Source organism: Drosophila albomicans, chromosome 2R (assembly GCF_009650485.2).
Source record: "Drosophila albomicans strain 15112-1751.03 chromosome 2R, ASM965048v2, whole genome shotgun sequence".
Taxonomy (NCBI): Eukaryota; Metazoa; Arthropoda; class Insecta; order Diptera; family Drosophilidae; genus Drosophila; species Drosophila albomicans.
The window spans coordinates 2912200-2922285 of NC_047631.2; the positions used below are offsets into that span (position 1 = coordinate 2912200).

The 10086-nt window shown below is 41.0% G+C and overlaps 3 protein-coding genes across 4 annotated transcripts; 2 read left to right on the forward strand and 1 right to left on the reverse strand.

Moving 5' to 3' along the window:
- Positions 1 to 115: 115 nt before the first annotated feature.
- Positions 116 to 2183, forward strand: LOC117575037 (DDB1- and CUL4-associated factor 12 homolog). Its single transcript, XM_034259118.2, has 4 exons — positions 116 to 474; positions 544 to 1098; positions 1161 to 1565; positions 1627 to 2183. Exons 1-4 carry the CDS (start codon positions 208 to 210, stop codon positions 1777 to 1779), a joined length of 1380 nt encoding a protein of 459 aa, XP_034115009.1. The 5' UTR covers positions 116 to 207; the 3' UTR covers positions 1780 to 2183.
- A 73-nt stretch (positions 2184 to 2256) lies between these two features.
- LOC117575033 (GRIP and coiled-coil domain-containing protein 2) lies at positions 2257 to 6539 on the reverse strand. Of its 2 annotated transcripts, XM_034259112.2 has the most exons (5): positions 6238 to 6539; positions 6040 to 6133; positions 2881 to 5972; positions 2702 to 2819; positions 2257 to 2638 (listed from the first exon to the last, which is right to left on the reverse strand). In XM_034259112.2, exons 1-5 carry the CDS (start codon positions 6265 to 6267, stop codon positions 2550 to 2552), a joined length of 3423 nt encoding a protein of 1140 aa, XP_034115003.1. In that variant the 5' UTR covers positions 6268 to 6539; the 3' UTR covers positions 2257 to 2549. The 2 variants fall into 2 exon arrangements, with proteins under 2 accessions (XP_034115003.1, XP_051864164.1); XM_052008204.1 differs by lacking the exons at positions 6040 to 6133; positions 6238 to 6539 and having other exon boundaries at positions 2881 to 5217; positions 5325 to 5533.
- Positions 6540 to 6849: 310 nt separating this feature from the next.
- On the forward strand, positions 6850 to 9138 carry LOC117575036 (kelch-like protein 18). The gene is made up of 4 exons (XM_034259117.2): positions 6850 to 7075; positions 7186 to 8033; positions 8092 to 8350; positions 8407 to 9138. The coding sequence occupies exons 1-4, from the start codon at positions 6947 to 6949 to the stop codon at positions 8887 to 8889; spliced, it is 1719 nt and encodes a 572-aa protein (XP_034115008.1). The 5' UTR covers positions 6850 to 6946; the 3' UTR covers positions 8890 to 9138.
- The last annotated feature ends 948 nt before the right edge of the window (positions 9139 to 10086 follow it).

The window sequence follows — 10086 nt, forward strand, 5'->3', positions numbered from 1 at the left end:
AAGTAAATAGCGCAAAAAAACTAGATCCATTAGATCCATACGATAGTTTTTTTTTCAAGTGTAATCATTTATTTTCTAAAAAAATACCAAAATTTAGCTAACAAGCATTTAGATATTTTTTTGATAAATGTAGCCACACCAAGTTTAACTCTAATGGAGAATTCACTAATTTTTTAGAATTGATAAAATTTATTCACCGCCGCAAAAATGTTCAACGGCATGGTAAAGACGGTACGTGATAGCATAGTAGGCACCTATCCCTCTTGTCATGTGAGTTCCCGTCTGGAAGAGCGTCGGGCTAAGCATCGAGCAATGCGCCAGGAGCGAAGGCGAAAACCCGACAAACCCGACGATTTTGTTACCTACGAAGACTCAGGCAGCGATGAGGAGACGCCTCAACAGCAGTACGAGGTCCTTAACTCATCCTACAATCTATGTGACTACCTACGCAGCAGAGAAAGTGAACTGCGCGACGTAAGTAAAAAACACATACGTATTGTTTTTGTTCTCGCTAAAAACACGAATGCTTTATTTGAATTGCAGCACCGCAGCGTTAATGTGGAGTATACTAGTCGCTATGTTCTCACCCACGACATGTTGCGGGAGACTCAAATCAATTTAGGCTATATTAATAAAGTATTTTGCTCCAAATGGCTCAGCAATCGCCAAGTGGTGTTCGGAACCAAGTGCAATAAGCTGCTCGTGTATGATGTGAATATGCGTCGTGTCGACGCCATACCCACGCTATCGAATAGTCGTGCCAATCATCCAGAGATTCAGGGCGGCCTTCATGCCATTGAATTGTCGCCCAGTCGTTCGTTTTTGGCCACAGGTGCAAGAAATTCATCGGATATTGCAGTCTATCGGTTGCCAACTTTGGATCCAGTTTGTGTGGGCGAGAACGGTCATCGGGACTTGATAATGGGTATGTGTTGGCTAGACGATCAGTTCCTCGTCTCTGGCTCGAAGGACTCGCGCATGGCATTGTGGCGTATCAACGAGGATCATATGGATTTTCCTGATGGCGGCGAAGAGTCTTGCCCGACTTTTGCCACCATTCATCCACTTAGCGTTAAAGAAGTGCGGACAGCGCAAAGGGTATGCTAAGAACGGACTATTTTTTCGAATTATTAATCATAATTTTAATATTAATCTTGCAGATACGTTCGTTATGTTTTAACAAAGAGTTCAAAGAAATCGCAGCACTATCTTTGAACGGGTATATTCACATCTTTAACGCAGAGACCTTTAAACAAACGCTCTCGCGTAAACTGCCCAACTGCCAGGACAATGTGAGCATCGCATACCACAGCGATGGTCTTTATGCCGTCGGATGTCGCTCCTACACAATACTATTGGATGCACGAACACTGCAGACCATCAAGAAGATCACATCACGATATAGTGGCTGCGGAATCCGTGCCACATCGTTTGAGGGCAATCTCTTAACCGTAGGCACAGGTCTGGGCATGCTTCTCTTCTATGATATACGTGCTGGCAAGTATTTGGAGAGTAGCGTAAATGCTTCACGAACTGTGGCACTCAAGTGCAGCAAAGGAATTGTGGTATGTAATTAGCGTCAATTGTATAAAATTCGACATGCATTGAAATGCATATATCTTTCAGTATCCTGAGGACGAAATGGACGGCTTCCAGCAGGTGAAATACGTCCCCGCCATTTACACGCATTGCTATGATAGCACAAGGATGCGTCTGTTTGCGGCTGGTGGGCCGCTTCCTGCAACTCTGGTGGGCAACTATGCGGGCGTCTGGCAATAGAATCTGAGCACAGAGCATTTTATCTCTGATTCTGTCACAAAATTGATACTGATTAGTAAGAGTAACTAGGCAATAGTATGTATTTTGTTTTTTTAGACTTGTCCCTGCCTTCGTTTGCTGCGATGTGCGAAATTGTGATTCTTGATTTCTTTACTGAATTTGAATTTTGTTTTCTCAATTATTATAGTTTTATACATTGCATCATTTTATAAATATTTTAAGTGTAAATTTATGCATTCACTTCGCATAGTCTTAGCCAATTACAGTTCGTATTTATATAATTTTAAAATTATACATACAATTGACATGTAATTACAATTTAAGTTTACCGTTTAAACATAGATAAAACGCGAACATTGATTTTATAGTCTGATATCTGTGGGAATAGAACTAAATAAATATTTATCAATACATGTAATTTTCATCACAATACCAAGATTGAATTCGTTCGTTTTATAACATTGAAAGACCGTTGGATAAAATGTACGTATAGTATTTTTATTTTCACACTCATATTTACATATACATATATTGTGGCTGGAATGCTGTATAGGGCGCTCCATATATTATTCAGTATTAATTATGTACATCTGTGTTTTGATGTAAATAGATAAAGCATGAGATAAGTGGCATCCTTAGTTAATTGAAAGGAAAATACACAAACAATTTTTGGGGACAATAACCATATACAAGATTTATACAATATACACAAACTGGTTAACTGGTATATTATATTTAATACCAATGAACCCGAAAAGACAGTTCGGCAGTTAATTGTTATTGCCTGACGTGTTGCTGCCACTTCCGCTCCAAGCGCTAAGAAATCCACTCCAGCTGCGATTGCTGCTATCATTGGAAACTGCATCGGAGAAAAGAGATGATCAGAAATGAAAGGTTTGAGTTGGAGTGGTAAAGTGGTTACCTTTCTGTCCTTTTGCCACAGCATTTAGCATTTCCATTTCATTGCGACTTAGACGTAAAATTGTATTTAGCACCGGCACCAGGCGTTGTCGCTCATCCGTGTTACTTAGTGTGATGAACTGTATTGCAAAACACATACTATGTATGAAATTGACAAATAAAAAAAACCATTGGGTATACCTTCAAGAATACGTTCTTAAGATATTCCGAGTTGTGCATGTGCTGCTCCCGCTCCTCTGAACGTTCCTGACGACGCAGTTCTTCCTTGAGCATATCATTCATTTGTGTCAGCTTGGCCAGATCCTGTTCATTCTCGGCTAATAGAGCGGTTAGATGACGGACACGACTTTCCTGTATGCTCAATCGTTCTTTGGTGGCCAAAAGCGCTGCCTGCGCTTCGCCACTCACATCTAATTCTGATTCATCGTCCTGCATGCTAACGCTGCGTCCGAAATTAGAAAACGTAGTTACCTTATCGCTGTGGATTGAATGTATGGATGTATTTAGCAGCTCATCCAATGGTATAAAATCGTGAGACCGACGTGACGCTGTAGAGATCTTGCGTTGTGCTGCCAATTGTGCAAGAGTCTCCCCACTGCCGTCATGGTCGAGTAAATAATCTATTTTGCTCTGTTCAGTACTTGGGGGATCGTCGCTTGCCTTAGAAATTGGCGCAGCAATTGGAGCCACGGTCTGAATAGATGTGGATGATGTCTTCTCGAGCTGTTCGATTTGATGCTGCAGCTTGGAAACTTGCAGTTGGTGTACATCATCCATTTGCTCAATCTGTTGGCGGTGCTGTTGTAGCTGCTGTTGCTGTTGTTGCAGGTGCCGTTGATTGTCCTGAGTCAAAGTATCTATTTGCTCCCTTAAGTCGTCGGAGACCGTCACCAATTCCTGTCTGCGTTGCTGTAATTGCGAGTTGTCGCGTTGTATGTCGTCTAATTGCGTTTCCAATTGCGTGATTCGCTTGGTGCTTGCCTCATTGCTGTTGCGTAATTGTTGCTCCATTGTACGCATCGCAGCTAATTCTGTTTCGAGGTCTTGTTCCTTAGCAGTGTCTCGATTCTGTTGCTTGCGCAGCACCGACTGTGCTTTAATCTTGTACTCCGAGTACTCAGCTTGCAGTTGTTCATTGCTTCGATTAGTATTGCGCAACGATGTTTCCAGCTCAGCAAGTGCGTTCATTCGCATCTCCAGTTGTTGAGTGCAGTTGAGCAGCATGTCCTGTGAATGCTTAAGTTTAGATTCGTATTGCTTCGTGTTGTCGGCCAACTGAAGACGCATCTGTTCCACTTGCTGTTTTTGCTGCTCCACGTTCTGCTCGAGTTCCTTGTTGTCCGACAGTGTCTGCTGTTTGCCATGGACAGCGTCTTTAATTTGCGCCTGCATCAGGTCGATTTGTTGCTTCAATTGCTTGCTATGCGCTGCCTCGCCCCTTTGCGCTTCCTCCATTATGCTGATCTCCTGCCGCATTTGCGTTATGGTGTTCTCTTTGCTAACAAGTGTTTCCGTCAATGCATCTAATTGCGATGTCTTTGCCAAGAGTTTACTACTTACTTCCGCCAATGATTTCTCAGCAGCCTCAATTTCCAAATTCAATACATTTGAACTTTTCGCCTTGTCCTTAGACTTAAGTTTTTGGTTTTCTGCACGAGCCATATTTAAGTCCTGTTGAAGCTGCGTCCGTGCTACTTTAATAGCTTCTAGTTCAGTTTCAAGTTTAGCTGAACCAGCCTGTTCCATGTCTTTAATTTGCTGCATCTGCTCTTGAAGCTTCTTTTTGAGCTTAACAGTCAGCGTTCGCAGCTTGTTATATTTTTCTTCGTATCCATCGTCGAGTTCGCGCAAGCGACTCAATTCCTCGGCGCGTGAAATCGTTGATGTAGACAACACATCACTCTGGGCATCAGCATTCTGCTCGTGCTGCTCTAGTTCATCAATTCTGTTTTGTGCTTGCTGAAGTTGCTGTGATTTTTCCGTCAGAGTTTCGGTCAAAATCTGTAACTCTTTGTGGCCCTTGTCGTGTTGCTCCTGCATACGGGAAATGACATCGCCTCGTGCCTTCAACGCCTCGTTAAGCTCTCGCATCTCTGCCAAGAGTTCAGCATGTTCGTGCTCCTTCAGCTGATAGCGCGACTGCAAATCGTCATTATGCTGTCGTAGCTCTACACAACTCGTCTCCAGTTGCACATTCTCGCGCTCATATTTTTGCTGCATTAAGGTCTGTGTACTCAGCTGATCACTCCGTTCCTTCTGTATAACGTGAACCAAGCGTTGCACTTGATTAATTTTCTCACTGATGTGGGACACGTTAATAGAAGAGTTTTCTGGCTTCATAGTTGGTGTTTTTGCTGTGATTTGTTGTTCCCTGATTATATTTGTCAACCGTTCCACATTGTTTAATTTATTCAACAAGCTGTCTATGTCTAGAGGGATTTTTGAAGGCTGCGCTTGTTGCTTATGTGCTTGTTGCTGCTTTGCTAGCGTGGCCAAACGTTCCATCTCGTATACTTTCTGCAATATTTTTTGACTATTTAATGACACTTGGTTGGGAGTTGCATTTGCCGCATTAAGTTGATGCTTAAGCAGTAGATTCTCCTCTTGTAACGTTGTCATCTTACCGCAAAGTAGCTGAGAAGCCTTGATAATCTCCTGCTGCCACTTGGAAACCGATGCTGCGTATTCATGTTGCGTTTCCAACAAAACACACTTGCATTCCTTGAGGTTCTTCAGCTTGCGATGCACATCGATAAAGCGATCCTTGAGCGTATTGAACTTCTTGCGTTGCTCCGAATTCAATTGCTTCACTGACTCGTACTTCTCCTGCAGTTCATTCAGCTCTTTGACCCGCAGTCTCGATTCCTCTGCAGCATTCTCAACCTGCTGCTTTAATATTCCATTTTCAGACTCGGCCTCCTTTATTTTAACAATGTCTTCCTCGAGAAATTCAAGATTCTTTCGCTGTTCATTGCTAAGACTGTTCACCTGGTGCATGGCCTGCTCCATGCGTTCTACGTCTGCCAGTAGATCATCATTTTCATCACTTAAGCGTCCTAGTTGACGTTTGAGGCTCTCATTTTCGATCTGGAACATTTCTAAGCGCTCAGCGTCCTCTTTGGTTCTACGCTGTAAGCTATTAAGTTGCTCCATCAATACCAGGTTTTTGTCGGTAAAGTCCTGCAGCATCTCCTGCATCGCGGGCAGACTGCTCTGTTTGGTGGCCAGCTTTGCCAACGCCTCCTTCAACTGGCGGTTCTCTTCGGTAAGCTCTAAACATAGCAATGATATTAAATACAACTAAACATTTAATTTCATTTTATCTCGTAGTAGGCTTACCATCTTTTGCTAGCTTTGCTTTTTTGGCAATGCCAAGCAAACCTTTATATTTGGAAATGAGTTCATCTTTGCTCAGAGCTTCGATTGGATTCTTCTGCAATCATAAAACACACACACACACAACACATACACGTTAGCATAAAGGTGTTCAGTGGTGGAAACGTCATTGCTTTGCTTTCGTTTCACTTTCGTACATACCTGTGTGTCTCTACTATGTGATGTGTCCATTTTCAATACTGTTTTCCTACTGTTATAAGCTAAATATTAGAACGTTCTATCATCAGGCGATATTCAGTGGTTTCCTATTGCCTTTATTCTTCAAAAAATTAGGCAAATACAAATAGAACAAGTAGTCAGATGAATAATTTAACGATTGACGATTATTCTTATCGATGTTAAAGCATGCAATTCGCACACTATTGGCAATTCAAAAATTTCGAAATAATGATTTGTTATATTAATTATCTTAATACGTGATAAATTCACTTGACTTTGCCAAAGTACACCACTAAAATTCCTCATTTACGTTAAATATCGAATGTGTTGGCTATCTTAAGGGTAATCAGCTGTTTTCGTTAGAGATGGAACTATGTAAAACATAAAAATTTTATGCTATTATTTGTGAAAGCTCTTAAAAAAATGATTAATATTATGAATGTATAGATTGTGTGTTGTTTATTTGAATCACTAATATTTCAGAATCACCATTGACTAATCGCATTTGTGCGCATCGCTATGGTTTTGTTATTTTGGTATATTTTTCTATGCTACACACGTATGTATATTGGTCGACATTAAATAGTTCATTTTAAAATCTCACTTGCGGTCACCCTGCCTGTGAAGCATTTTGTTTAGAAAAATTGTTTTTGGTCGTTTGCTGCTGGCATTGTGCCCTGCGACCATAAACATGGATTTGAGCGATAACCAACTGGAGGATCAATCCTTTGTATACAAACACGAACAGCTATTTAGTGAAAGTTTTCCATTGTTCAAGGAGATACGGAGACTGGGTAAACTTTGTGATGTCACCCTGAAGGTTGGTCACTAATAATTTAGCTATCTTAGTATTATCATTATCTATTGTCAGTCAGTGTCTAAATATAAACACACTTTCAATTAATTTGTTGCATTTTGCAATCGTAATAGGTTGAAGATCAAACATTCTCAGCGCATCGAGTTGTTCTTGCTGCCACTGTACCATATTTTTATGCGATGTTTACGAATAATATGGCAGAGAGCCGCATCAAGGAAATTACCATGAAGGAGATTGAACCTAGTGCATTAGAGAGTCTTATCAATTATGTTTATAGTGGACAAGTGCGCATCGATAACCAGAATGTCCAAAGCCTTATGGTAGGCGCCTCTTTTCTGCAGCTGTCCAATGTGCGAGATGCATGCGCCACTTTCTTGATATCCCGATTCCATCCACATAATGTTCTGGGCATTCGAACATTTGCCGATTCCATGATCTGCCGCCAGTTGATCGATGCTGCCGATAAATATATCGATCAGAACTTTGCCAAAGTGTCACAGTCCGAGGAGTTCCTTTCCCTAGACTGTGAGCAGCTGTTGGAGCTGATGCGCCGCGATGAGCTTAACGTGCGCAACGAGGAAGTTATCTTTGAGGCGTGCATGCGTTGGGTTAAATATGCCGAGGAGAAACGCTCTGAACTATTTCCACAAGTGTTGGCCGCAGTTCGTCTGCCGCTATTGTCTCCGCAGTTCCTAGCAGATCGTGTTGCTCGAGAGGAGCTAATACGCTCGTCGCATCAATGCAGAGATCTCCTCGATGAAGCCAAGGACTTTCATCTAATGCCTGAGCGTCGTGGCTTATTGCAGAGCTTTCGCACGCGTCAACGTTGTGGTGAATTCTTTACAGGTCAAATTTATGCCGTTGGTGGTCTTGCAAGTACCGGGGAGTCTGTTAGCACTGTAGAGATCTATGATCCCATCACCAAGAAATGGAAAATGGGCGAACAAATGTCCATGATGCGGTGAGTCATTGATGAATTAATTGTACTTCTTTATCTGAACGTTTCACATTACTTGCAGTTCGCGAGTCGGTGTTGCAGTTTTAGATGGCAAACTGTATGCCTTTGGAGGCTTTAATGGCACTGAACGTCTGTCCACAGTCGAAGTGTACGATCCACGTAAGAACAAATGGTCTCAGGGATGTGCTATGCTGTGCAAACGCAGTGCCGTTGGGGTCGCTGCTTTAGATGATTGCATTTATGTTTGCGGTGGCTACGACGGCGTTACATCGCTTAATACTGTTGAGGTTTACTATCCCAAAGCAAATACATGGAAAACGGTGCGTTACACCTTACCCAATCTTGGTTACAATTTTCATTGTCTGTAACTCTTTAGGTTGCTCAAATGATGAAGTATCGATCAGCGGGCGGAGTTACACAGCTTAATGGTTACGTTTATGCCTTAGGTGGGCACGATGGATTGTCCATATTTGACTCTGTAGAGCGATACGATCAAAATGAAGACGTCTGGATAAAGATGTCACCGATGCTTAATCGACGCTGTCGTTTGGGCGTAGCTACGCTGAATGGCAAGATCTATGTGTGCGGCGGTTACTGCGGCAATTCATTTTTGCGTTCTGTGGAATGCTACGATCCGCTGACAGACGTTTGGAAGCTTGTTACGCCGATGAACTGCAAGAGATCACGAGTTGCTTTAGCTGCCAACATGGGAAAATTGTGGGCCATTGGCGGGTACGATGGTGAATCGAATCTGTCAACTGTTGAAGTGTACGATCCCGAGACAGACAAATGGACTTTTATGCCTCCAATGTGTGCACACAGTGGAGGCGTCGGAGCCGGCGTTATACGTATTGATTGATTTGACTAGCCAAAAATTCGCTCCTAGTTATTTGATTAGTAAATCTGTGTAGTGGTCTTATACATACATTTATAGTATATGCGCGTTTGCAACTAAGCTTTAGTGGTCCTTAGGTCACAGCTCTATTTTTAAATTGTTCGTTTAGATCCAGATTGTTAAGTGTTTATCATTCCAATTGTATATTTTGTTTAGTTCGTAATATAACCATATCCTGTAATACTCATTAAACTGAATACAATGACATATGAATACCTCGAAATTGTGTAACTTATATTTGTAGATTTAGATTGCATTTGCTTTCGTGTGTAATCCAATTGTCCCAGTTTCCCATACATAAATCTGATATCGCCGCGTATCGTATAAATCAATTGTTCTCCATATGTGCGTCAAATGCTCTTTATTTGTTCAACAATGTATACGGTTGGCAAACACTGCAAATATATGCAACCAGCAGTTGCACTTTTTTCGATGTAGCGAGTTGCTCCAAGAGTTTACAATCTATCTTCGACATGGGTTGATTTGAAATTACAATAATCACAAATAAATAAAAAATTGTATTTGTTGCTTAATAAGCATTTACATATATACATAATTACATTTATTAAATTGTTTTTGCTATATATATTAAATAATATAAAAACTAATATATGAAACTACCTTTATTAGCTACTTAGCCATCATATTATTGATTTTATCTGAAGTTAAATTTATCATTTGATAAAGTATGATTATTATTTGTTTTTTATTGAAGTAGAGATTGGATCATTATATACAAACTACATAATAGCACAACAATTCAACTCTAAATGGATTAAGAATTGAATTTTTGAAGTGTCCCTCGAGAGCGTGGAACTTTTTCGTTTTCTCGCTTTCTTCCCATTCCTATGTGATGAGTGCTGCAATGCAATTTTAAATTGAATTTCTGCCACCTACTGCTGCAGTTGGAAAATGAATACTTTCTCGAACAACAGGTGGCGCCACGTTTAAGTTTAGTTGGTCGCTCTGCTCTTATCGCAGGCAGAAAACAAAGCAACATTTGCAGAGTCCATAATGTAATTAACAATACAAAGATAAAATGACACATCAGAAAATTGGCGTGCGCTCGACGTATCAAGCCTAGCCATGATTAAATCATGCGATTCTTATCTGTATTCCCGATATAGTTAGAGTATATGACTATATTTACACAACCAAAGG